Raw genomic sequence first — 24894 nt, forward strand, 5'->3', positions numbered from 1 at the left:
TAGATTTTTCAAAGATTTATTTTATTCTGCTTAAATGAGAAAACATCAGCAGTGACTGGAAAATTAGATCGTCAAAAACGCAAACGTTTTAGCATGGTAATGGTGTTTGAAAATCCATTATTACATACCATAAGTGTTTCCCAATCTTGTTCCTGGAGGCACACCAACAATGCACGTTTTGGAAGTCTCCCATATCTGGCTCAAAATTTCCCATCCTGGAGTATCTACTTACGTGCCGAAGAGTGGATCCATGTGTTTGCATAGGAAAAGTTGCAACATGTAAAGTGTTGTGCCTCCAGGAACAGAATGGCATTGTTTTACCTTAATATCTGTACAAATTACATCACTGAAAAAATGATTAATTCAATTTACTCCATTTTTTTAAGGTATAGTGGTCGCAATCAATTCATTTAAGCTACATTTAAACAAATGTTTTGTTTTTCTTTTTTTTGTTTATTTTGTTTAAATTTAGCTTAAATAAATTGCTTGCGACCACTTACCTCAAAAAAAAGTAAATTGAATGAATCTTTTTTCAGTGTATTAACATTTTGATCAAGCTAAAAAACCAGTTTGCATGTCTTATATGTGTCTTGCATAATGTTTTCTTTAAAGCTGACCTGTCTCTTAGCATAGAGTTGTATGGAGGTATACAAGCAAATACCTTACACTGAAAAAAATGATTCATTCAATTTAATAATTTTTTTTAAGGTAAGTGGTTGCAATCAATCCACTCAAGCTACATTTAAACAAAAAAAATTGAAAGGCAAAACAAAACAAAAAACTTTTGTTTAAATGTAGCTTAAACAAATTGATTGCAACCACCCACCCCAAAAAATTTGAATAAATTGAATGAATCATTTTTTCAGTGTACAGTAACTACTAGAATGACAGAAATAAACAGAAAAGTATACATGACAACATTAGCTAATGTTAACATTGAAATTTTGATAACAGAGATGGCATTTTTTATTTTAGCCTTCTAAAATAAAGTGAAATGCAGCTTTCAAGTGGTAACAAAGTTGAAAAATTGAGATAATGTATTGATTTAAGACTACAATATTGTAGGATGACATAACAATAAACAACTGAAAAACGAATAAGAACAATGCATGTAGTGTAAACTGGAATAAATGAATTCAATAAATTCATATTAAGCGCCCTTATACATCTTTAGTGAAGAAAAGAAAAAATGGTGATATTACAAAAGCGTCAAACATGCAACTATATATTTATTTACTTCGTCATTAGTTTAAAACAGTACAGAGATGCAATTTGAAGTGTTTAAAGTGTTACACAGTTTATGATGCAGTCCATATTTACAAATAAGCATTACGGTAAAGCTTAGTGTATTACTTAAGGCACTAGTTAAATGCATTTAACCTGACATGTCGATTTTGTGCTAACTATTCTGTCAATGTCACAGCCCAGTCAGACCTCACCCTTGCATGACCGATATCTCACACAAATTTAAACATTCTGACACTTACTGTAGTTCATGATCTACATATATGAATTTTCCACTCATAGAGTGTGTGCCATTTGCCGGGCATTACATTTTTTATTACTGTGCTCTTAAAATAACCGATTGCCATTTACTATCCAAAATACGGAGTCTGGTGCATACTGCTGTGTCACTGCTCAAAAGGAAAACATAAGGAATTGTACAACCATGTTCCTCTCTTCTTCTGTTTATCCTTGACATGTTTTCACCCATCATTCTTCCATTCTTGTTTATCCCCAGTCTGTCCCTGGACCAGCCAGAGACAAAGTGCATCTTATTTCCAAGATGGCTTCTCTGTCTCTGCCGAGAAAGTAATGGAGGGAATAACAATGGATAGATTCACACAGCATTTTATAGTGCTATTTAGTTATTTAGTACGTATTACCTCTGTCTAGTTCGTCAAATTTAGGGGGACACAGTTTGGACATTTCTGCTTCTTTCAGAATATTGTTCTTGTAGTCTGTGGAGACAGAACAGAAACCGTTTAGTTCAAGTCTTTCACGGGCGGTGTAGCGTTATGTGTAGGATTGTGAAGTAAACTCACTCAGCTTTGTTTCCTCTTGGTTGTTTGACTTCATCTCTGAGGCACAATCCTTTCTAACACATGATGTTTGGCTCCTACAGTAGTTGTAAGTTACATAGATGGTTGATGCTTTATGAATGACATAGATGGCTAATGCTTAAATGCTTATAGATCGTGTTTATCGATCAATGGATACTCACACATACTTCACCACTGGTAAAGGTGAGTTTTCGACTTTCCGTGGATCGAACTCTTGGCCTAGATTTGAACAAACAAAAACAAAGAAATAAGGATAAAAAGGATAAATAATATTACATATGGACACACATGGGCAGTTTCCCAAACAGGGTTTAGTTTAATTCAGGACTAGGGTTTAGTTATATTAGGACATTTAGCTCTTTCCTGCCATTGACGAGTTATCTCGTCAATTAAGGGAAAACATTTGCATATAGAAGTGTTCCTGATGAACTTTTATGTTAATCTGCAATACCGCGATTATCCACTAGATGGATATCCACTTACCCAATTATGATAAAACTGATGCCAAAACGTGATTTGCTAATTTTAAACTCTTTGTATGTTTTGATAATCATTCTGAATCTGATCCCTAATAAAATTCCTTCACAAAAAGTCAATTATTTCAGCTTTTTGCAAAAAAAATTTATTTAAGTGTTTAAGCAGAGGAAAAAATATAGATAGGATGACGGGCCGGTCTAAAATATTTCACAATCTGCTCAGTTACTGGGATTTTCATGCACAACCATTTCTAGGGTTTACAAAGAATGGTGTGAAAAGGGAAAAACATCCAGTGTGTGGCAGTACTGTGGGCGAAAATGCCTTGTTGATGCTAGAGGTCAGAGTAGAATGGGCCGACTGTTTCAAGCTAATAGAAGAGCAACTTTGACTGTAATAACCACTCGCTACAACCAAGGTATGCAGCAAAGCATTTGTGAAGCCACGACACGCACAACCTTGAGACGGATGGGCTACAACAGCAGAAGACCCCACAGAGTACCACTCATCTCCACTACAAATAAGAAAAAAAGGCTACAATTTGCACAAGCTAACCAAAATTGGACAGTTGAAGATTGGAAAAATGTTGCCTGGTCTGATGAGTCTCGATTTCTGTTGAGACATTTAGATGGTAGAGTCAGAATTTTGCGTAAACAGAAAGAGAACATGGATCCATCATGCCTTGTTACCACTGTGCAGGCTGGTGGTGGTGGTGTAATGGTGTGGGGGATGTTTTCTTGGCATACTTTAGGCCCCTTAGTGCCAATTAGGCATCGTTTAAAAGCCACGGCCTACCTGAGCATTGTTTCTGACCATGTCCATCCCTTTATGACCACCATGTACCCATCCTCTGATGGCTACTTCCAGCCTGATAATGCACCATGTCACAAAGCTTGAATCATTTTGAAATTGGTTTCTTGAACATGACAATGAGTTCACTGTACTAAAAAGGCCCCCAAAGTCACAGATCTCAACCTAATAGAGCATCTTTGGGATGTGGTGGAACAGGAGCTTCATGCCCTGGATGTGCATCCCACAAATCTCCATCAATTGCAAGATGCTATCCTGTCAATATGGGCCAACATTTCTAAAATATGCTTTCAGCACCTTGTTGAATCAATGCCACAAAGACGAACACAGTATTACTATGGTGTTCCTAATAATCCTCAAGGTGAGTGTATATTACAGTATTTGCTAAAACTTGCATTTTAGTCTGGGAGTAGGATAAGCCCTGTGCCTGAAACCACCCTAATATTATACATAATTAGGTGGTTGAAAGACATTTGCAAGTTTAACAAAAAAATTGAATAAAAATAAAAATTAAATTATTTTCTAATTATTAAAAAAGGGAGACACTTAATTCTGACCAGATGCGCTGCGTTTAAAGGGGATATTATATCATCATTTCTTTTTATTATGCGCTTAATAAAAGAAATAAGCCTGTTTGTACTACCGGTTTGTAAAACTTAAAATAATTATATCAAAATAATAAAGATAGGGAAACCAACAGAAAGACATGATAAAAAATACCTTGTCTTTTTCTACGCCGTGTGAGGAGAATGATAGCCAGCACAGACAAGGCCAGGAGGAGAAGAGTGGCCAGAATGTACCCCAGCTGCTGCAGAAAATGACTCCTCTGATCCGGCAGGATGACATTAATGACATGTGGCACCTCCACCACGTTTGTGTCTACAGGAGAAGATGATCAAGAATATAAATTGACAAGTTTAGCATCTGACCTTGATCATTTGTTGTTATTTTACTGACCAATAGAGGGCTCTGTACCACCATAAACTATAACAGAAGCTTTTGGTAATACAGATATTGTCTGTAAAAAAATACACTTCCATGAGAGATGGCACAGATTTAGTCAGAATTCGTGATGCTCCGCCATGATATTTAGAAAATACCCTCTGAGATATAAAACAAATCAACAAACACTTTTCACATTTCTTTCAAAATAAACCACTTTGTTGAACAAACCCCATTGTTCATTTCGAGTGATACTATTACCAGAGCAAAAAAGTAATTGAACAACAATATATAATAGCATTAAGGTACAAAGCTAGTAAAATTAATTATTTTGAAGCAGTGGTCTCCAACAGGTTGCCCGCATGGAGTCTGTGAGTTGCCCACCAAAGCACACTTTATTTGTACTGTAACCTAATTTTTTATATTCATTACATATTTTTATATCACCTTCTTTTATGTATGTTAACATTTTAAACATTAATAAAACATATCAACAAGTAAAATTAAATCAACAAGTAAAACAAAAATTTAAGTACTATATCAAATAAATAGTTCCTCCATATTGTTTATTTATCCATTGTGGTAGCCCTTGCTCACAAAAAGGTTGGAGATCCCTGATCTACAGTATTTAGAGCATAAATCTGTTAGCTTATTTTATTCTGACTCTGAGCGACCAAACTGGCATGTGTTAATGAGAAAGAATGAGGTCCACAGTACTCGGTTTTTCCCTGGCAGTAAAACATGAAAAGAAAAGTGGGTGGAAAGCACAGAGAGGAATGATGGGGAAGTGAGGAGGTGGTGTGTGCTCAACTGTGAGGGACTTTTGCTGTCAAAGGAAAATTCAATAGTACCCCAAAAAACTAACTAGAGCTTTGCCATTACATATGCGCCTCAGACATATTAAAGACTCACATGATGTGACTACAGGAGATGACAAAATATTACTTTATGGTTCCTCTAAAAATTAAAGTAAAAGAAAAATAACCCAGAGACTTCAGTTATTATTGCTATAATATGCTTATGAACACACAGAGGTGTTATATAAGGAAATCTGGCTGCTGACTGTACTCACGCGTGCTCTATGGAGTGTTCAGCTTTAATTTTATGCCACAGTAGTTATTATACGCTTTACATGTAGCAAGACAATTGCAAATAAAAGGTTTAAAATTAATGTGAGAACAAGTAAAATCTGCATACTATCTGCTTAAAGTACCCACAAATTATTACCTGTAAAATACAGTTTCTGCCCTGTAATTTCAATCTAAACCATTTATTGTGCCTGTCTGAACTCATGTGTAGAAACCAACACTGACTAATGTCTTACGGTAGATAACTGTAATCACTGGCAGCTGAAAGCTTCAAACCTCACATTGTAAAAGAGCTCATAAAAGTACGGACGTGGCTGGTTACCGAGTCGAAAACTGTGGTTTAAAGGAATATTGTGTGTTTTGATACCATGCTGACGCTTTGCTCTTTACTGTGGTATAGTCGACTACCACTATACTCTATACATACAATTTGCAATAAAACATTATTTCCCATATTTTTCACATTCATTTTAATCAAAAGTGAACATTTGGTCATCATTTACTTCCCTCATGCTGTTCTAAACCTGTATGAGTTTCTTTATTTTGTTGAACACAAAAGAAGATATTTTGATACTGTAAATGATGGTACAGTAACAACACAGGTGATGCCACCCAATGACTTCCATTATATAAGTCAATGGGTGCCATCAACTGTGTGGTTACCATCATTTATCAAAATATTTTTTACCACACAGTTGATGACTCCCATTGACTTCCATAGTAGGAAAAAATACGATTTATAGGCAAATTTATAGACCTTTTTTTTAGAAATAGGCTATGTTTATTTTTTGTTTTCAAACATTGCAAACATGAACAAAATGTTAACAAAAAAATTAAAAAAGGAGAGAAATAAATAGATACTATTAAAGGAATATTCCATTTTCTTAAAAGAAAAATCCAGATAATTTACTCACCACCATGTCATCCAAAATGTTGATGACTTTCTTTGTTCAGTCGAGAAGAAATTATGTTTTTTGAGGAAAACATTGCAGGATTTTTCTTATTTTAATGGACTTTAATGGACACCACCACTTAACACATAACTCAACACGTAACAGTTTTTTTCAACAGAGTTTCAAAGGACTATAAACGATCCCAAACGAGGCATAAGGGTCTTATCTAGCGAAACGATTGTCATTTTTGACAAGAAAAATAAAAAATATCCACTTTTTCTCGTCTGGATCCGGTCGTGATGCGCCAGCGTGACCCCACGCAATACGTCATGATGTCAAGAGGTCACAGAGGACGAACGCGAAACTCCGCCCCAGTGTTTACAAGTGTTGAGAAAGAGGACCGTTCCTACGTTGTTGTATGTCAACTGATACTAATTAATGTCTTTGTGTCAGTTTATTGTTTACAATGGTCCGCAAATGTGCGTTTTATATATGTAACACGTGACCTCCCTACGTCACTACGCATTTACGTTAGGTCGCGCTGGACCGGACCTAGACGAGAAGTTGTGGTTTAGAGGTGCATATTTTTTATTTTTCTTGTCAAAAATGACAGTCGTTTCGCTAGATGGGACCCCTGTGCCTCGTTTGGGATCGTTTATAGACCTTTGAAACTCTGTTGAAAAAAACTGTTAAGTGTTGAGTTAAGTATTAAATGTTGGGATCTATTGAAGTCCATTAAAATGAGAAAAATCCTGCAATGTTTTCCTCAAAAAACATAATTTCTTCTCGACTGAACAAAGAAAGACATCAACATTTTGGATGACATGGTGGTGAGTAAATGATCTGGATTTTTCTTTTAGGAAAATGGAATATTCCTTTAAGTATAAATATAAAAATATGGAAGGCATATTGCCTGTACAATGATTATTTCATTTTCCAGTATTTTTCTTTTTTTCTTGTTGAATCATTGATGTAGTGATGAAAGTCAATGTGTGTCGTCAACTGTGTGGTAACCATAATTTACCAAAATCTGTTCTTGTGTGTTCATCAGATAAAGAAGCTCATACAGGTTTAGAACAACATGAGGGTAAGTAAATGATGACATCATTTTCATTTTTGTGTGAACTATCCCTTTAAAGGAAAACACCACTGTTTTTCAATATTTAACTTAGATGATATAATACATCCCTGTCTTTTTTTTAATGTGTGCACTTCATCTTTGTACTGTACAGCACCTCGTAAATGTGTTAGCATTTAGCCTAGCCCCATTCATTCCTATGGCTCCAAACAGGGATGAATTTAGAAGCCACCAAACACTTCCATGTTTTCCCAATTGAAAGACTGTTACATACTAGTAAGTATGGTGGCACAAAATAAAACTTTTGTTTGGATCCTAAGGAATGAATGGGGTTAGGCTAAATGCTAACACATTCAAGAAGCGCTGTACAAAGATTAAAAGTGCACGTGTTGGAAAAAGATAGGTATTTATTAATTAATCTAAGTTGAGGTAAGAACATAATAAAATATTGAAAAACTGTGGTGTTTTCCTTTAAGTAAAGCAAAAACACAAAAGAAGACTTCTCGCCATGTAAAGATGGTGTTTTGCTTAACTGTACTAGAGATCTCTTGTGTGCTCACATCCATTTTCTTGCCAGATCTTAAGAACTATTTCCTGCTTGGATGTATTTAAGGACAGCCCTGTTAATAAAGCCCCCAGGTTTAACTAGTTTTGTTTCGGGGCTCAGGACAAACGCAGGACTTTTTTGTGCCAAATAAACTAGAAAAGGCTTCCAAGATGCAACTGGCAGTAGTGGACTGTCCTGCTTTTAGGAATAATTTTCAAGAAAACGCTGATCTCTTAAAATCCTGCAAGTTTGTTATCTGTCAGATTCTGAAGAAAGCTTTGATTGAATGGTTCACATGTGTCTGAACTCTCAGAAGAATTATTATAAAGCTACAGATATGTAGAAGTATTTGAAAATGTTTGTGTTCTTGTATCTTAATTGGAAGAGCATAGCATTAGCAGTGCAAAGGTCATAGATTCGATCCCCAGGGAATACACATACAGATTAAAAAAAACATGTAGACTGAATGCACTTAAAAGATCTGTCAAATGCATAAATGTTAATATAATACTTGTACTGGATCCTACCAGTTGTCTTCTTTCTCATGCTCAAACAAAATAAGAGTAACAGACTGACATCCCCCTGAGAAGAGAGTTGAATGAAGGTTGAAGGGGAATTGAGGGGATGTTGAGGGTGGGCTGACTTAAATCAAAAACAGTCTCCTTAAGGATCGAGGTCTGATGTGGAGCTTTAGCTACATCTGGCCAGATGCTTCACAGATGAAGCAAACTTCCCTTTTCCTGTAGATAAACAAAAACTCTAGAGATAAAGGGCGAAAAACAGAGAGAATAGCCAAGAAGAGAGAAAACTATTCAGAGAGATGTGAAAAAAACAAAAGAAGGAAAATTAAAGAAACAGAAGGGGGGACGGGAATGTGCAAAGGAGGAGACAAAAATTATGAAAGAAAACAGACAGAGAAGAAAAGAAATGGGCAGAAAAAGTGAAAAAGCACCAAGAGAAGAGAAGATCAAATCAAATAGTCAATTCGAATGACAAATAGTCCACACGCCATCAAAATAGCTAAATGAAAGCTTCTTGAGAAACTCTGATGCTTTAGGAATGTTCACAAAGTGCCAAAACAAACAAACCAACAAACAAAAGAAAGCATATTAATGCATATTTACAGTATGCACTTTCCCATAGTGGCCATATTTTGTTGTCAATGATGAATAGAAAATCTTTAGCTCCTACACGCTTGCCAGAAAACTGTGATGTTATCCCACAAGATTCCACACTGAGGTTTGTGTAGTCCAGGATCCAGTAATGCAATATCATTACACCCTAGAAAATGACTTTCCCATTCTCTTTTAGTGGCTTTTTTTGCTAAATATTTCCCCAACTCTTTTCATCCCTTTAAAATTTTTAAAACTTTATACCAATTCTACTGTCTCTGAGGTATTTCTTCCCCTATTTTTATCCCTCCGTTCACCTCATCTACCTCCGTCTGCCTTATGCAAATAAAATTATTCTCCTGTTTCCCTGTCTGGCTGGCAGAACCTCAAAGGAAAACGTGGCTATCAAATGATCTGAAGTTTAACTCAGAGAGCCAGTTGTGATGGTGGGAGAGTAAAAAGAAGAAAATGTGCGTAAGCAAAAGACACAAAGGATTTAAAGGAGAACTGCTGCCTGCATTTTAATAAGCTATAAACGTGGCAATTGTAGAGGAAGCCAGATCTTTAGACGTATACTGTTATGTAAACACACAGGCTATTTTTCTTTCACACTTTTCTATTATGAAGGGATTTATCATTACTGGGTGGTGGTGCTGAGGTTTGGTCTTTGGCTTAATAAATGCTGACCACGTAATGTGAAATTGCTCTGTAAAATAAGATTAAACTAAACGTCAGCCCTGCCCTCTTTCTCTAGTAAATATACTGGCATTTGACATCTACATGGATGTGTCAGTAGGTCTTTCTTTCTTTTAAATACAGGTATTACATATTTCAATTTTTGGATTAGGTTAGTTCAGGTCAAATGGTTTAATGCCAAGTAAAGTTTGGTTATGGTTCTAAATAAATTTAAATGACTGTATAAAAAGAAAATATGTGACCCTGGACCACAAAGCCATCATAAGGGTGAATATTTTGAAATTGAGATTTATACATTATCTGAAAGCTGTCCATTGATGGTTTGGTTTGTTAGGATATTTTTTCATTTGTGGCTGAGAGACAACTATTTGAACCACTATTTAAATCTCAGAGTGCAAAAAAGATAAATACTGAGAAAATAGTCTTTAAAGATGTACAAATAAAAGCCTAAGCAATACATATTACTAAGGATAAATACATTTTTGATATATTTATGGTAGGAAATTTACCAAATATTTTCATGGAACATGATGTTTACTTAATATCCTAATGATTTTTGGTCAAAAAATATGCATTTACTTAAACCTACGAAGGTAAATCCAGTACATTACATATGCCATGCCAGTAGATGGCGATGTTACCTTGTAAAGAAGCACAACATTTTTTTAGGAGCACTACATAACTGCACATACACATTCCTCTACGATAAATACAAATAATCAAGACACCAAAAGCCAGACAAAAGGTAAGTCTATTACTGCAAGAGACTTCGAACCATAAAGTGTCAAAATGTTTAAACTTTGTTGGAGAAACATTAATAAACTTAGTATCTTGAGCCACACAATCCTGTAGGTCGCTATTGTTGTTTAGGTCAGTGGTTCTCAAACTGGGGGCCGGGGTCCCCAGGGGGGCTGTGATATGGTGCCAGGGGCGCCCAGGTTTTATGACATTTTATAAAATACAAGAATTTATTATGAATTCTGTGTAATTAAACCTAGAAAAATAAGGCTACTAACCAAGAGCACTACTTCGTATAATTGAATGTGTTTTGTTTAATTAAAATGTTACGTTTTAGAACAAATTTGTCATAAATTTTCTTTGGGGGACTGTGTGTGTGTGTGTGTGTGTGTGTGGGGGGGGGGTCGTACACTGAAAAAGTTTAAGAACCACTGGTTTATGTTATTCTCGTGCATGCCTATAGACTGAATTAAAGGAAACCCCACCATTTTTCAATATTTTACTATGTTCTTACCTCAACTTAGACAAATTTATATATCCCTATTGCCTATCATCTTTCAATCCGTGCACTTAATACTTGTACAGAGCGTCGTGAATGTGTTAGCATTTAGCCTAGCCCCATTCATTCATTTAGATCCAAACAGGGATGAATTTAGAAGCCAACAAACACTTCTATGTTTTCCCTATTTAAAGACTGTAACATGAGTAGTTACACGAGTAAGTATGGTGGCACAAAATAAAACTTGCCGCTTTTTAAGCAGATAAAAATGAGAACTATATTGTATGGCGGAGAAGCACTTAGTTTGCAGTCATCACTCCTGACTCCTCCCCCTCTCGCTCAAACTTCCGTCAATATTACTGCGCCCGAGGTTTAAGTGCTGCAAACTAAGTGCTCTTCTGCCATACAATATAGTTCTTATTTTTTATCCACTTAAAAAATCCCACGTTTTGTTTTGTGCCACCACCCATACTCGTGTAACTACTCATGTAACAGTCTTTAAGTAGAGAAAACATGGACGTTTTTGGTGGCTTCTAAATTCATCCCTGTTTGGATCCCAAGGAATGAATGGGGCTAGGCTAAATGCTAACACATTCACAACAAGCTGTACAAAGATTAAGTGTACGCATTGAAAAAAGATAGGTATGTATTAATGTCTAAGTTGAGGTAAGAACGTAGTAAAATATTGAAAACGGTGGTGTTTTTCTTTAACACATGCACATGACATCACCGTTTTTACAGATTCGCATTTACATTGTTTAGACGGAGTCGTCAATGCTTTGTTATCAAAAACTTGCACTTTAAACCACGTATTCAAAAAGTTTGTGTTTAAGCACCACAAAGGCTCACTGCACATAAGCGAACAGCCAAACTGCATGAAAAGTTTCCCATTTATGGTTAAAACTTTGTCGTGTAAATTTCCCCTTAGATAAGACAGTCCTTCACTAACACACACAAAAGATGGTTTAAAATAGATCTTTTGTCCACTTGGCCTACACAGACCTAACTACCTGCCTCAGTGATCTGCACTGGCATCCAGCCTCTTGGAACTCATAAAGTTTATGCCAAGTCCACAGGCAGCCATTTCAGACACATTCACCTCACAGTATAAACTGCAGACACAATCAAAACATCTTCTGTGCTGCCTACAAGTCTTTCTGAGCCAGAGAAACAAATAGAATCTCCCAACAACAGACTATTATGTTTGATCATTTGGGATCATCTGGAAAAATCCCTTATTTCTGCTCTGAAGCTTGTTTCTCACAATGTTAAAAACATTTTTATATACAAACATATGCTTAACATTAGTTTTGTAGACAAATATAAATTGTGTCCATATATGAATTCTTTTTTTAAGTTTAAACGGATGAGCCAACATGTGTCCAACATACTGTATATGGGAACTCATTTAATACCCATTTAAAAAGCATCCCAGGCTTGACAGCTCATAAAATTGGTTGGAACGCCTAGGGTGTTTAACACTGTAATCTGGGTAAAAGGTGACTACTTTGAAGAATGTATAATTTTACATGTTGACTTTACTTTACTCTAGGATTAGTAGGTATCTTTAAACATTTCAGCACACTATACACTGTAAAAAAATTCCTTGATGTCAATTACGAGAAAACATTTGCATAAAAAACGTGTTCCTGATGAATTTTTATGTTAATCTGCAATACTGCGATTATCCACTGAATGCAATTTTTTGATCATTGTTCTGAATCTGATCTCTAACAAAATTCCTTCACAAAAATTTAATTATTTCAGCTTTTTTGCTAAAAAAAAAATGTAGGACAAGTTCGGTATTTAACACTTAAAGCCCTGTTTTCAGATTGTTTATGATGAAATAGAATGGTTTTGACTGAAATTTGGACATATGCTGCTAGCCCGAGAATTTTCGGCATCTTTTGCAGCAATTTTTGTGTGAGCATATCAGTGAACACCCCTGACGACTCGGTGAGTTTCACGTCTTTGTAAACGAAAGTTTAATGCATTTTAGGAAGGACAACAGTGCACCTATGCAGCCATTGTGAGGGTGGGGGGGTGATACCACAAAAAATCGAAAATTCTCGGGCTAGCACCATATGTCCAAATTTCAGTCAAAACCGTTCTATTTCATCATAAACATTCTGAAAACAGGGCTTTAAGTGTAAAATACCGAACTTGTCCTTTAAGAGTTTATAAGCAGAGAAAAACATATAGATAGGGTGAAAAGTTTTTCCCCGTTTTGTTTGTTTATTCGTTTGTTTGTTTGTTTGTTTGTTTATTGTTTGTTTGAAAGCAGATGGTGTGTTCTTTCATTTGATATATTTGTATGTTTATATATTTTTAGAAGAAAACTTTCCTTTAAGGCATTTTGTGAAAATTTTGCAAACCCCCCAAAAAAATGCTGGCGGCCCAGGGAATGAATGAATTAACTTGAATTTACTATCCATTTCAACATTTTTACGAGTCGCTATAATAATAAAAATAAAGTTGTCATAGCTTAAGTTATTTCACCTTTTTTTTATAATTTACAGCAACTCCTCCCTAGTCAAGAAAGTTGATATTAACTGTACAGTCAAACTGATTAAAGGGACACTCCACTTTATTTGAAAATAAGCTCATTTTCTAGCTCCCCTAAAGTTAAACATCTGAGTTTTAACGTTTTTGAATCCATTTAGCCAATCTCTGAGTCTGGCGGTACCACTTATAGCATAGCTTAGCATAATCCATTGAATCTGATTAGACCATTAGCATCGTGCTCAAAAATTAAGAGTTTCGGTATTTTTCTGATTTAAAACTTGACTCTTCTGTTGTTACATCATGTACTAAGACCAACGGAAAATTAAAAGTTGCAATTTTCTAAGCCGATATGGCTAGGCACTATACTCTCATACTGGCGTAATAATCAAGGAACTCTGAGGCTGTTTACACTTGGCATTAACATGTGTTTTCGTCGATCGGATCACAAGTGGACGACGTTAATGCCAGGTGTAAACGGTGTTCAAAACGTTTTGAGCTCGTCCACTTTCGACCACTTTCAACCACATCCAGAGGTGGTCGAAACCACTTTTGATCGGATCGCTTTGGAGCTGCGGAACGCACATGTGGTTGAATGCGTTTGAACAGCCACACGCGACCGCCTTCTCTCCGCCCATTTATCTAATCTGAGGTATGAAACACAAGTTTCACGTCTTTTTTGACTTCTGGCGTGAACATTCGGTGAACAGCGCTATTTTTAGCCTTTCATTGATAAAACTAAACGGCTGATCTCCGTAGTTTCGTTTTGAAAGCGTCTGAAAGTTGCGCGATCCTATTTCATCAATTGCGCTGAAAATTCAAAGAAAGCTCTTACATACTCATGTACAAACACTGTGCAGCATGTTTACTTGCTAAACAAGCAGTGCACTCCGACATTATATTAGTTTGCGTCCATATAAACTCATAATTACTCCCGCTCGGGTTTGAATGACAGCAGAGAGACTCGCCCACCGTCTCACAGACCACCCCCTCATAGTATTCAGCACAGAAGCGGTAGAAAGTGGACAAAAGAGACAGATTTAAATACCAGGTGTAAACGTAATGTGTCTCTCTCATCCACTTGTGATCCGATCGATGAAAACACATCTTAATACCAAGTGTAAACAGCCCCTCTGCTGCAGTATAGTCCCGACTGCAACTCTGCAACTACCCAAACTTAGTGCCGGTCGCATTAAAAGTTACCTAGCAGGGGCCTATTTTTAAATGCAAAAAGAAATGTTTATAGTGTACTATTGTCATACGAGGTAAGTGACTCTTACTTTGGTCTTCACTGGGAAGAAATTGAGGTTCATTTGTAGGTTCCTCAGGCATCGAAGGGGTCACAGTTAGCTGGAAGATGCGCCTCTCATGCAGGCCACAGTAGTGATGGTGGAGATGGCAGGAGTATAGACCTTGATCTGAGAGCTGGATGGCTGAGATGATGAGAGAGAAATCTCCCTGTGAGAATGCCGTCTCTGATATATTCATTTTACGCTGAACGAACAGCGGCCCGTAATGACGCCTCTCGCCGGAAGCGTACAGGTCGATGAGGCGATCTGCGCGGTCGTGGCGGACCCCTGGCGGCTGACGGTCCCAGTGCACCACCTGCTGCTGGTCCTCCTGACTGTTGCCTTCGGTCCAAATGGGACGACGGTTAACACACGGAAGGACCACAGTGCTGCCCACCAAAACCACAAACACAGCCTTCTGACCATCCCAGAACTTCTTCTCCTTACGAGCTGGGGAAAAAGAAGGCCAGAATGAATATGCAGCAGAAACGATAGATAGATAGACAGACAGACAGACAGACAGACAGACAGACAGACAGACAGACAGACAGACAGACAGACAGACAGATAGATAGATAGATAGCCTTGTTTCAAATAAACAAGAGTCAAATTTGACTTTCCAGTTGTCTTCACATTCCTTGCATTCTTCAACTTCCAAGCTCCTTATTGGGATGAACTTGACCAGTTTGATTATGGGGCAGAATAAATGCCAGAAAAAAAACTTCATCTGGTATACAAAGGTGATTTTTTCTAACCTGACTTGGTGACATTGAGCTGCATTTTGACTGATTCATAGAGGTGGCAGTAATGATGATGCAGGTTACACGAGTAGATTCCTTTGTCACTCATAGCAACACCTGCAATACGGAAGCAGAGATTAGGGTTACTAGTGCGGTTACTACTAGGGAGTGTACTGGGTGGTTGCGAAGTAGTTGTAATGCTGGCAGAGAGACAGACAGATACATTTGCTGCATCCGAAACTGCCTACTTCCACACTATATAAGGTAGTAGACAGTAAGCCTACTACTTCCAGCAAGATCCTGAAGTGATCATTCGATGGACAATTTACTGTCCCCTGAGCCCTCGGGAGAGCAGTTATCCAATGACGAAGAAGAAGCAGAGGTATTGTTTTATTAAAATGCAAATACATATATTAAACAGCTGGCCCGTTGTGGTTATGATGCTCTCATGTGGTGTATCAACATGGTGGATGTAGTATGTCCATACTATCCATATTCATACTGTAAAGTACCTACTGTTTTAATGGTCTATTAGGTACTTCATCTAATTCAGTACCTACTGTAACAGTATGCGATTTCGGATGCAGGGATTGTGTTCACCAAAAGTATTTCACCTTTGATTACTAAAGAGAAGTTGCCGTCCCTGAAAGCAGTCTTTGTCATGCTAATGCGTCCCTGGTTGTAACCATTGTAGATGCGCTGGTCACCGGCAGAAAACATATCGACAACACGCTCCATTGCATGATCCGGGCCACTACGGAGAAGATCCCAGTGTACTACACGCTGACGGTCCTTTAGGCGGTCTTGGGTCCACACCATGCGCTGACTATGACACTGCAACACCGTCCGAGATCCCTGGGGAGCGCTGATATTGTACATGGCCACCACCACACCACTGCCATCATTTTGGGCTAGCACTGAAAAACAAGGTGCATATATCCCAAACACAGATACACAAGATTAGCTATCAGTGTTTGCTCAGAGTGAATGGAAAAGTGCTGTTTTTCTAATTAATCGATATTTGAAATGCATTCACATTAATGTATTTGCCAGACTTATTTAAAACAATTCCCAGTGCATTCCAGTATTACCAGTACATGCATTCACTGGGAATCAAACCCGTGACTTAAGTGTAGCTACTTTATACACTTTTGTTTAAAGCAACACCTAACTTTTTCTGAAAATAGGCTCATTTTCCAGCTCCCTTAGAGTTAAAATGTTTATATTTACAGTTTTGAAATGCATTCATACAATGTCCGGGTCTGACGGTACCACTTTTAGCATAGCTTAGCATAATCCATTGAATCTGATTAGACCATTAGCATCGAGCTCAAAAATAACCAAAGTTTCGATATTTTTCCTATTTAAAACTTGACTCTTCTGTGGTTACATCATGTACTAAGACAGAGAGAAAATTAAAAGTTTTTAGGCCGATATGGCCAGGAACTATACTCTCATTCTGGAGTAATAATCAAGGACTTTGCTGCCGTAACATGCAAGCAGGTCCCGAAAATATTCCCTTTGGTAACTTTCAATAGCAGGGGTCTATTTTCGGGCACTGCGTAATATCATTCTTGGAACACGATGTAACTACAGAAGAGTCAACTTTTAAATAGGAAAAATATCGAAACTTTGGTTATTTTTGAGTGCGATGCTAATGGTCTAATTAGATTGAATGGATTATGCTAGGCTATGCTGAAAGTGGTACCGCCAGACCCGGAGATCAGCTAAATGGATTCCAAATGTTTCCCTCTAGGGGACCTGGAAAATGAGCCTATTTTCAAAAAAGTGGATTGTCCCTTTAAACGTTTATCATAGTTGTATGGTAAAACTTAGAGGCAGATAAATGACTGTACTTACCAGGGCTAAAGTGGAACAAGGCCAGAACTGTAAAATAAGCAAACAAAAAACTAAATAAAATATATATAGATATTACAGTAAACTAAAAAAAGCAAGAGGAAGACCCCCTCATGGATTTCATCCCACTAGGACTAGGTTAAACATCAGTGATATATATGAGTATGTTTTCAGAAATACCTGTTTATACAATAAGACAAGACCAAAACAAGTTTGAGTTTGAGCAGTCCTATTAATCTGGCATGTGTTAACAGTGCTGAACTTTAAACATTACTGATCGTTAAGTTTTATGGCAAACTGGGCCATGAAAGTATACACAAAGGATTTCTAAACACGCAATTGAGAACGTTAAAACAATCATTAGGAACTGCAGCTGACTTACTAGTACTGACTTGTATTGAATAAAACAAAGAGACAGTGAAATACATTGACTTCCAAACCCACAACCTGTTTACATGAGAGTTATTTGTCTGTGGTTTTCGGAAATGTAAGCAGCGCCAATGTTTTGACCTTCAATAATAATAATAATACATTTTATTTAAAGGCGCTTTTCATGGACACCTTACAAAATCAATAAAAAAAGACATTAAACAGTAAAACCAGTACAGCAACAAACATGAAATCACCTAAAAATCACATAAAAGCCTACATAAAAGCCTGCCTAAACAGATACGTTTTAAGATGAGATTTAAAAACTGTAAGACTAGAACTGTTACGAACATCTACAGGAAGAGAATTCCATAGATGGGGGGCAGCATAGCTAAAAGCTGTCCGAGCTGACCAATCCATGCTTAACTTTGACCTAAGCTTAAGGTTTAAAACTTGACATCATCTGTCGCTGGGGTGGTACCCTAGGTACCATTTTGTACCTTTATAGGTATACTAAACATAATACAATGTTGTACCTTCTGGGGTACATTACTTCTTTGGTGTCCCCAGACTACATATGTGAAATTCCAGCTCAAAATACCACATAGATAATTTATTATAGCATGTTAACATTGCCACTTTGAGGTGTGGGCAAAAATGTGTCCTCTAAAATGCAAATAAGATGATCTCTGCACTAAATAGCAGTGCTGTGGTTGGAAAGTGCAGATTAAGGGGCACTTTTGGTGTAGTCCCCTTCTGACATCACAAGGGGAGCCACATTTCAATGACCTACTTTTTCACATGCTTGCAGAGAATGGTTTTCCATAACTAAGTTACTGGCTTGTTCTTTTTCACATTTTCTAGGTTGATAGAAGCACTGGGGGCTCAATTATAGCACCTTTATAGCAGATTTTTGTGATATGTCCCCTTTAAGTGAACTGTTTTGTACCCCACAATTTAACCAATTATCATTTTTTTTATTAATATTTAATCAGATTTAAATCAGATTTTACAGTAACCTACAGTAAAGCTGAATCCCTCTTAAAGGCGGGGTGCATGATCTCTGAAAGCCAATGTTGACATTTGAAATCACCTAAACAAACATGCCCCTACCCCAATAGAATACCCCACCTCCTTTTGATATACCCCCCCACACATACACACCCAGGCAACGATGTCGGTTAGTAGGCATGCCCCTTACTGCTGATTGGCTACAAGTGTGTTTTGTTTTTATACACACAGACAATATAAAAACACAACCTATCCTTAGACCCATATATTATATCATATTAGTTTGAAAAGCACAAAAACTGCCAGCGTTTTATGAAAATAGGGTGTGGTTGGATAGCGCCAAACCCTCTGGCAATAACTATGAAAAAAATATGAAAAAATTAGGTGTTCTGCATTTTATACAACTCACTAAAGCCAAATGCAAACACACATTCCATCAACAAGACTTCATACCTCTTTACACCTAACGTTTCATTAAAAATGCATGGACAGAGTGTCTGTGTTTTTGCACAGCTGTCTTCAGCAGCTGTGACTACCATTCAAATGACTCAACTACTGGAAAGGCTAACTGGCCACAGTCTGTATAAGTAAATCCAAAGAAAACGCTCCAGTGGAAGACCAGTATCTTAGCCCAAAATATAATGCATCTGGAGGCTTCTAGAATAAAGAATATAAAATATTTTAACTGTGTTACCATCTCACTATGATCTTTTGATGTTGTCGAATGTAATTATAATTCGTGTCAAATGGGAGAAAAGGAAATGCAGTGCAAATGTAAAGCAAACCCTGAGGGCAATAGAAAGGCAGTAATAAGCATGTGTTAGAAACCACAAACTTCATAGTGAAGGAGAGGGGAGGAGGAAAAGGGTCAGGGGTTTGGAATTTGCTGAAGAAGCAGTTTGAAGCTGATCCGTATACTCATAGTCTTATTTTATTCACATACACATTCACACTAACCTGTTAAGAGCTACACCTACACATGAAACTGGTCTCTCTTCTACAGTATATATCTGTAGTAGCCTATATCTGTTGTATGTAGGGGAGAGCTGGGCACAACCTAATGCTTTTTGGCTTTGGCTCTATCATTTAAGTTAGATTAATCATTTTTTTTTTACACAATCAACACAGACATCTCTGCTACAAATGAACACTTAAAGTTTGTTTGTGGGACCTGCTGTTATTGTACAGTTTCACCGAAAGTGACAGGGGTGCAAACATTACAACTTACCCCATAGGTGGGGTTCATTGTAACAAACAGGGAGTTTGTTGTAACACCTGCTAGAAAATTTGGTTAAAAGAAAAATAATTCAAAAGTCTAAATCTTAAAGGTGGATACGGTATTGTTCATCTATATCCATCTGCCTACAATAGATAAATATCCACACATTTATCCATCCATGATCCTTCATCTAATCATCCTTGTATTATGCATCAAAATAGATTTTTTAGAGTTAGTTATTATTTTGTTGAGTAGTATTTACATTGTTTTCGTTTCATTACCATTGTATAATGGAATATAGTTGTAACACTGTGTTACAACTAACCTCGCTGTCTATAAAATTATTTCAATCCCAGCTATCAGTTACTAGGAGTTGCTGACATGTTTCAAAATGGTGTTATGTTTTAGGTAACAAGACAGTGATTAAAATAATATAAGTAAAATAAGTATTCGAGGTGTCATGTGTGTTGCTTGCGATTTCAAAATATGTGTTTGTTGCATCATGTGAACCATGTGCATCACGTGCCTTGTCAAAACAAGCGCCCGCCGCACACGAGTCAAAACCGTTTATGATAAAAGTCACACGTTCCACACGTTCACAAAATACACGCAAGACACTCCCTTAACAGTAAACTCTGATTACGCATGAGATTATACGAGTATCTGCACTGTAAAAAAATTCCTGTAATTATGCAGCTGGTTGCCAGTAACTTACTGTAGAAGATAAAGACTGAAAATGTTTCATGGTCATTTAACTTTGAACAAACTGTTGCCAGTAAATAACATAAATGTAAAATCTACAGTAAGTTACTGGCAGCTAGTTGCAAGTAATACCCAGTAATACTGTAATTTCTACAGAAATTTTTTACAGTGTGGCAAACGCGAGCGTCTCTTTTATCATAAACCCTTTAAACTCATCTGCAGCAGGTACTTATTTTGACAAAACACGTGATGCACACAGGATCTCTCGATGCGCAGAACACATATTTTGAAAAAAGGAACGAACTTCGCATCGAGCGCCCTCGATAAAAGAAGTCACCGGCTGCCACTGTTACACACCCAACTTAGAAATCGAAAAAAACGTAGATGAAGAAATTTACTTGTATGCCTCCAAAACACTCTTTGTTCAATATCTTAACCAAGACACATCAAAACTTTTCACAAATTCACAGCAGATCATCTTCTGACAGTAAGAGAAAATAAACAAAAGCACAGATTGCTCAATACTGTAAAAAAAATGTAAAGTAGCTGCGTTACAATTAACCCGGCGTTAGTTTGTGCCCCGCTCACCCCTAATGTATGTTTTTCTTAAGTTATTTGCTTCCTTTATTCACAATAAAGCCAAAGCATAATACACATTATTTTTGACAAAACTGAAGATGTATTTTGGAATGGGAGAAATGTGATTCTGTCTGTGAAAACCTAAAGTCCATTTTTTTGTGATTTACTGTTTTCTTCATAAAATCATGTAAAGAACATTTGGGAAAACATAACCTTGAAATTTGTAATATTGACTGAGTAAGACCATGGCACAGATTGAAATTAGAAAGTGAATTCCAACTTTGATGCTCCTAATAATCTTATAATTATATTATGAGACTTCAGCCTGGATTTTACAGACAGGGTCAAAAGTTTAAAAATGAAATTTTATTAAACCTGACTTGACCTCAATTATTTTGTCCCAGAACTCAGATGTTCTTTAAAGATATTAAAGGTACACAGATTCAAGGGAGGTCAATATAATTGAGAATTTTCATTATTATTTTTACACATTAAATGTGCCTGTGGTTGTGTCATAGAAACACAATGTTAATGGATTTTACATACAAAAGCATCTGATTTTGTAGACACATTAAAGACACAACTCACGTCTCCCAATGGACCTATAATCATCACAGAGTAAATCAGTAAAAAGATACAAAAGTTGTAACTGGGACTGTACCTTTTAATAAGGTCCCAATATATTTAGGTACCTTCATTAGGTACTTTTTGAAAATGTACTACCCCAGTGACAAACTTTTGTACCTTCTTGTGTTCAATAATATTGATTCAACATGTGAAAAGATGACTAGGTCTGATTAATAAAATATATTCACTTATTTTGAATAAAACCTTATGTCTTTCCTGTTTGTGTCAAGTGAATCATACTGAGTCACTTTAGGTTTTTGCTAAAAGTGCAGATTCAGGCCCAATGTTAAGAAAGAAACATTTTCTTGATTCACTCTGTTGTCCATGCAAAAATCTCTAACAGATTTCCAAATGCATGATGGGATAGGTTTTGGTCCTTTGTGAAACATGATTGGATCAGACACATCATTTATTAACAGAAGCATCGGGTTTAAACCACAAGAGCATTAAAGTAGATCCAACTCCTGAACAACAGTGAACCTCCCTCCCTCCAGACAAATAAAAACCTCTCATGTGATATAGACATAACATCCTATTTATTACAGTTAATGTCCACAAAAATATTTTCTTTTCATTTTACTTTGTCATTGATTTAAAAAACATAGCCCTTCTGCTTTCTTTCGTTTGGTGCTACTGTCATACAAACTGGTGAGAAGCAAAACCTTACAGCAAAACAAAGACATCAGCCTTGGATACAGGTTTAAAAAAATCTGCAACAGCTGGTTTAAACATTTCAGACAGGGTCTCAAAAGTCCAAAATACAGACTGAAAAGTCATTACATGAGATTATAAACTTTTAAACATAAGTGAAGACTACATACACATGGGGCTAGTTGACACATTTCGCATCTAACTTCAGTATAACTTTAATATTTCAGTGTAGGCTTGTTTTTAAAAGTCAATATAGCCACATACCCCAAAAGCCTGATTTAAAAACTAAACTAGTTAACATAAACACAGGTGTCCAAAAAAGAAAATACAGCACTGTACACATTTCGACCTATTGTGCATGTGCAGTAGGGTAAGTTATCACTTTTGCAATTAACCTACCTGCTAGAAAACATTTGACAACTAAAGACAGTCTCACACACTGTACGTTACGCCACAAACAAACGCAAGATAAGCAATTAATGCAAAAAAATTATAACGTTACGTTTTAAACTTGATAACAGCACGTCTATGTAAATACAACACGAGACAAACGCTGCCTGTTGTATGTAACAAAATTCGCAAGAAAATTTGAGGTAAACAACTGACGAATAAGTCCTCACTTTAAAACTGCTTGGATTAGCAGGTAAATCAAATACTCACGCTGAAGCGCTCCAGCGCACAAAGCCACTGCAAAGTTTTTCATGTCCGATATCCACTTGGGTTGATATCACTAAAGGGATGCTCTGAAAAGTGTTAAAAACTGACTAGCAAAGCTGTATTCACCAGACAAACACCAATAATGAAGACAAGGACTTGCTGTTTGTCGACCAGCGACATCAGCAGCAGCAGTCTGACTCACCATCAGTATTTACTGTAGTCTGCACTGCCCCCTTTAAACACTGCAAACCCTCAAAAAAATACCGTTTACCCTTTCTCATTCATTTTGTGAATATAAAAACACCAAATATGTGTGGCTACTATAATAAAACACTGAAGTACACTGTAATATAAATATACATATTAAATATTATATTGTAGTATATAAGTAATTACATTGTTACGTACTCAATTGTATTGACTGTAGTAACTTGATAAACTGTAGTAAATAATGTAATATTTCCTGTGGTAAGAAACTAGACATTTTACTAAAGTAAATATTAAATTTTATTACAGTATTTTTCTATGTGTGAAATAAATAAACTATAGTTAAACCTATAGTAAAGATAATTAATTTTTGCAAGGAAATGGCAGGCTACCATCTTGATAATAACACATCAGAGGTATCCTGTAATGTAATGTAACACCTGGTTAGGGTTAGTGATGGTGGCCCTATTGCTGTGTCTTTTAAGGGTTTCTGGTGGGTTTACAGGCTGTGGTTATAAACCACGTGTGCAGACTCAGCTCCCGCAATGACCAATAAAACTCTAGGGAAGCAAACAATTAAGAGCCTCAAAAACCTAAAAGAGGTCTGCTGGTCTTTAGTTATCTTATAAAGATGTAAAACCAGATATTACATTAATACTCAAACTGAAACACTTACTGTATAGGAAACTTGGAGCCAGGCCAATATCAGAGATAACGATTAGTAACCCAGATAGTGTACACATTCATTTCTGTAACCAATGGTCTTAGTAGATATTGGACTGCTGGTATTTGGGTTTACTCAAGTTTATATTTAATTATGAAAAATGAGTTGCATGACCTCTCAGTTTGTTCCCATCAGCTGCATAAACAAAGCAAAAAAAGTCAAGGGATTTTTTTGAGAGCTTTGCTGCCCCCCTATGGATCGAGGCAATATTGCAATTTTTTAAATCATTCTGCACTGTATTGTGAACGCGTATGGAGGACTACAAGATTCATGCAAAATGTAATAAAGAACTTCAATATTTAATAACTACCTGGACAATAAAAATAGCAATTAATAGATTTGTGTAAAATTTCATTAATTAATCTATAAATAAATAGATTATGTACCATTTTATTAGGCAATAAAAAGTGAGATTATAAAAATAACGTAGAAATGAAATATTAATCCATTAATAAATTGTTCAAAGTAATATAACAATTTACAAAAACAACATAAAACACTCAATAAGGTTAATAACCCTTTGGGGCCTTGCAAATGGTCAAATGAGAAATGCAAATTAGCTATGGCCAGGTGGATGTAACAATTTCGCTGATTGGCTCTGATTGTATGTCACACACAGATTTATATATCTTGGATGAGGACTCAACAAGTCACAGAAAAGCTAAATAGAGAGGCTAAAACGAAAAGCAAATCGAATAGCGAAAAGAATAAGGAGAACCATCGGAAAAATGAAAACAGAAATGTTAAACGGAAATGCCCCTTTAAATGCCTAATTTAGGCTAAACCTGTATTTGTAGTTCAATTTATAAATCCAGTTATT

The 24894-nt window shown here is 36.5% G+C and overlaps 1 protein-coding gene across 1 annotated transcript; it reads right to left on the bottom strand.

Annotated features, from left to right (window-relative positions):
• On the bottom strand, positions 1-23359 carry mxra8a (matrix-remodelling associated 8a). The gene is made up of 10 exons (XM_055184497.2): positions 23147-23359; positions 17332-17358; positions 16086-16388; positions 15487-15588; positions 14723-15181; positions 4068-4226; positions 2225-2282; positions 2046-2119; positions 1887-1961; positions 1-1801 (listed from the first exon to the last, which is right to left on the bottom strand). The coding sequence occupies exons 1-10, from the start codon at positions 23187-23189 to the stop codon at positions 1776-1778; spliced, it is 1326 nt and encodes a 441-aa protein (XP_055040472.2). The 5' UTR covers positions 23190-23359; the 3' UTR covers positions 1-1775.
• Positions 23360-24894: the final 1535 nt, after the last annotated feature.

Source organism: Misgurnus anguillicaudatus, chromosome 14 (assembly GCF_027580225.2).
Source record: "Misgurnus anguillicaudatus chromosome 14, ASM2758022v2, whole genome shotgun sequence".
Taxonomy (NCBI): Eukaryota; Metazoa; Chordata; class Actinopteri; order Cypriniformes; family Cobitidae; genus Misgurnus; species Misgurnus anguillicaudatus.

Excerpts from the sequence above, each read along its gene's own strand:
- mxra8a (XM_055184497.2), bottom strand. The coding sequence starts at position 23,189 with ATGAAAAACTTTGCAGTGGCTTTGTGCGCTGGAGCGCTTCAGC. Across the intron at positions 17,359-23,146 it reads GTGCGCTGGAGCGCTTCAGC|TTCTGGCCTTGTTCCACTTT; the intron begins GTGAGTATTTGA and ends CTTATTTTACAG. Across the intron at positions 1,802-1,886 it reads ATTTGACGAACTAGACAGAG|AGACAGAGAAGCCATCTTGG; the intron begins GTAATACGTACT and ends CTTTCTCGGCAG.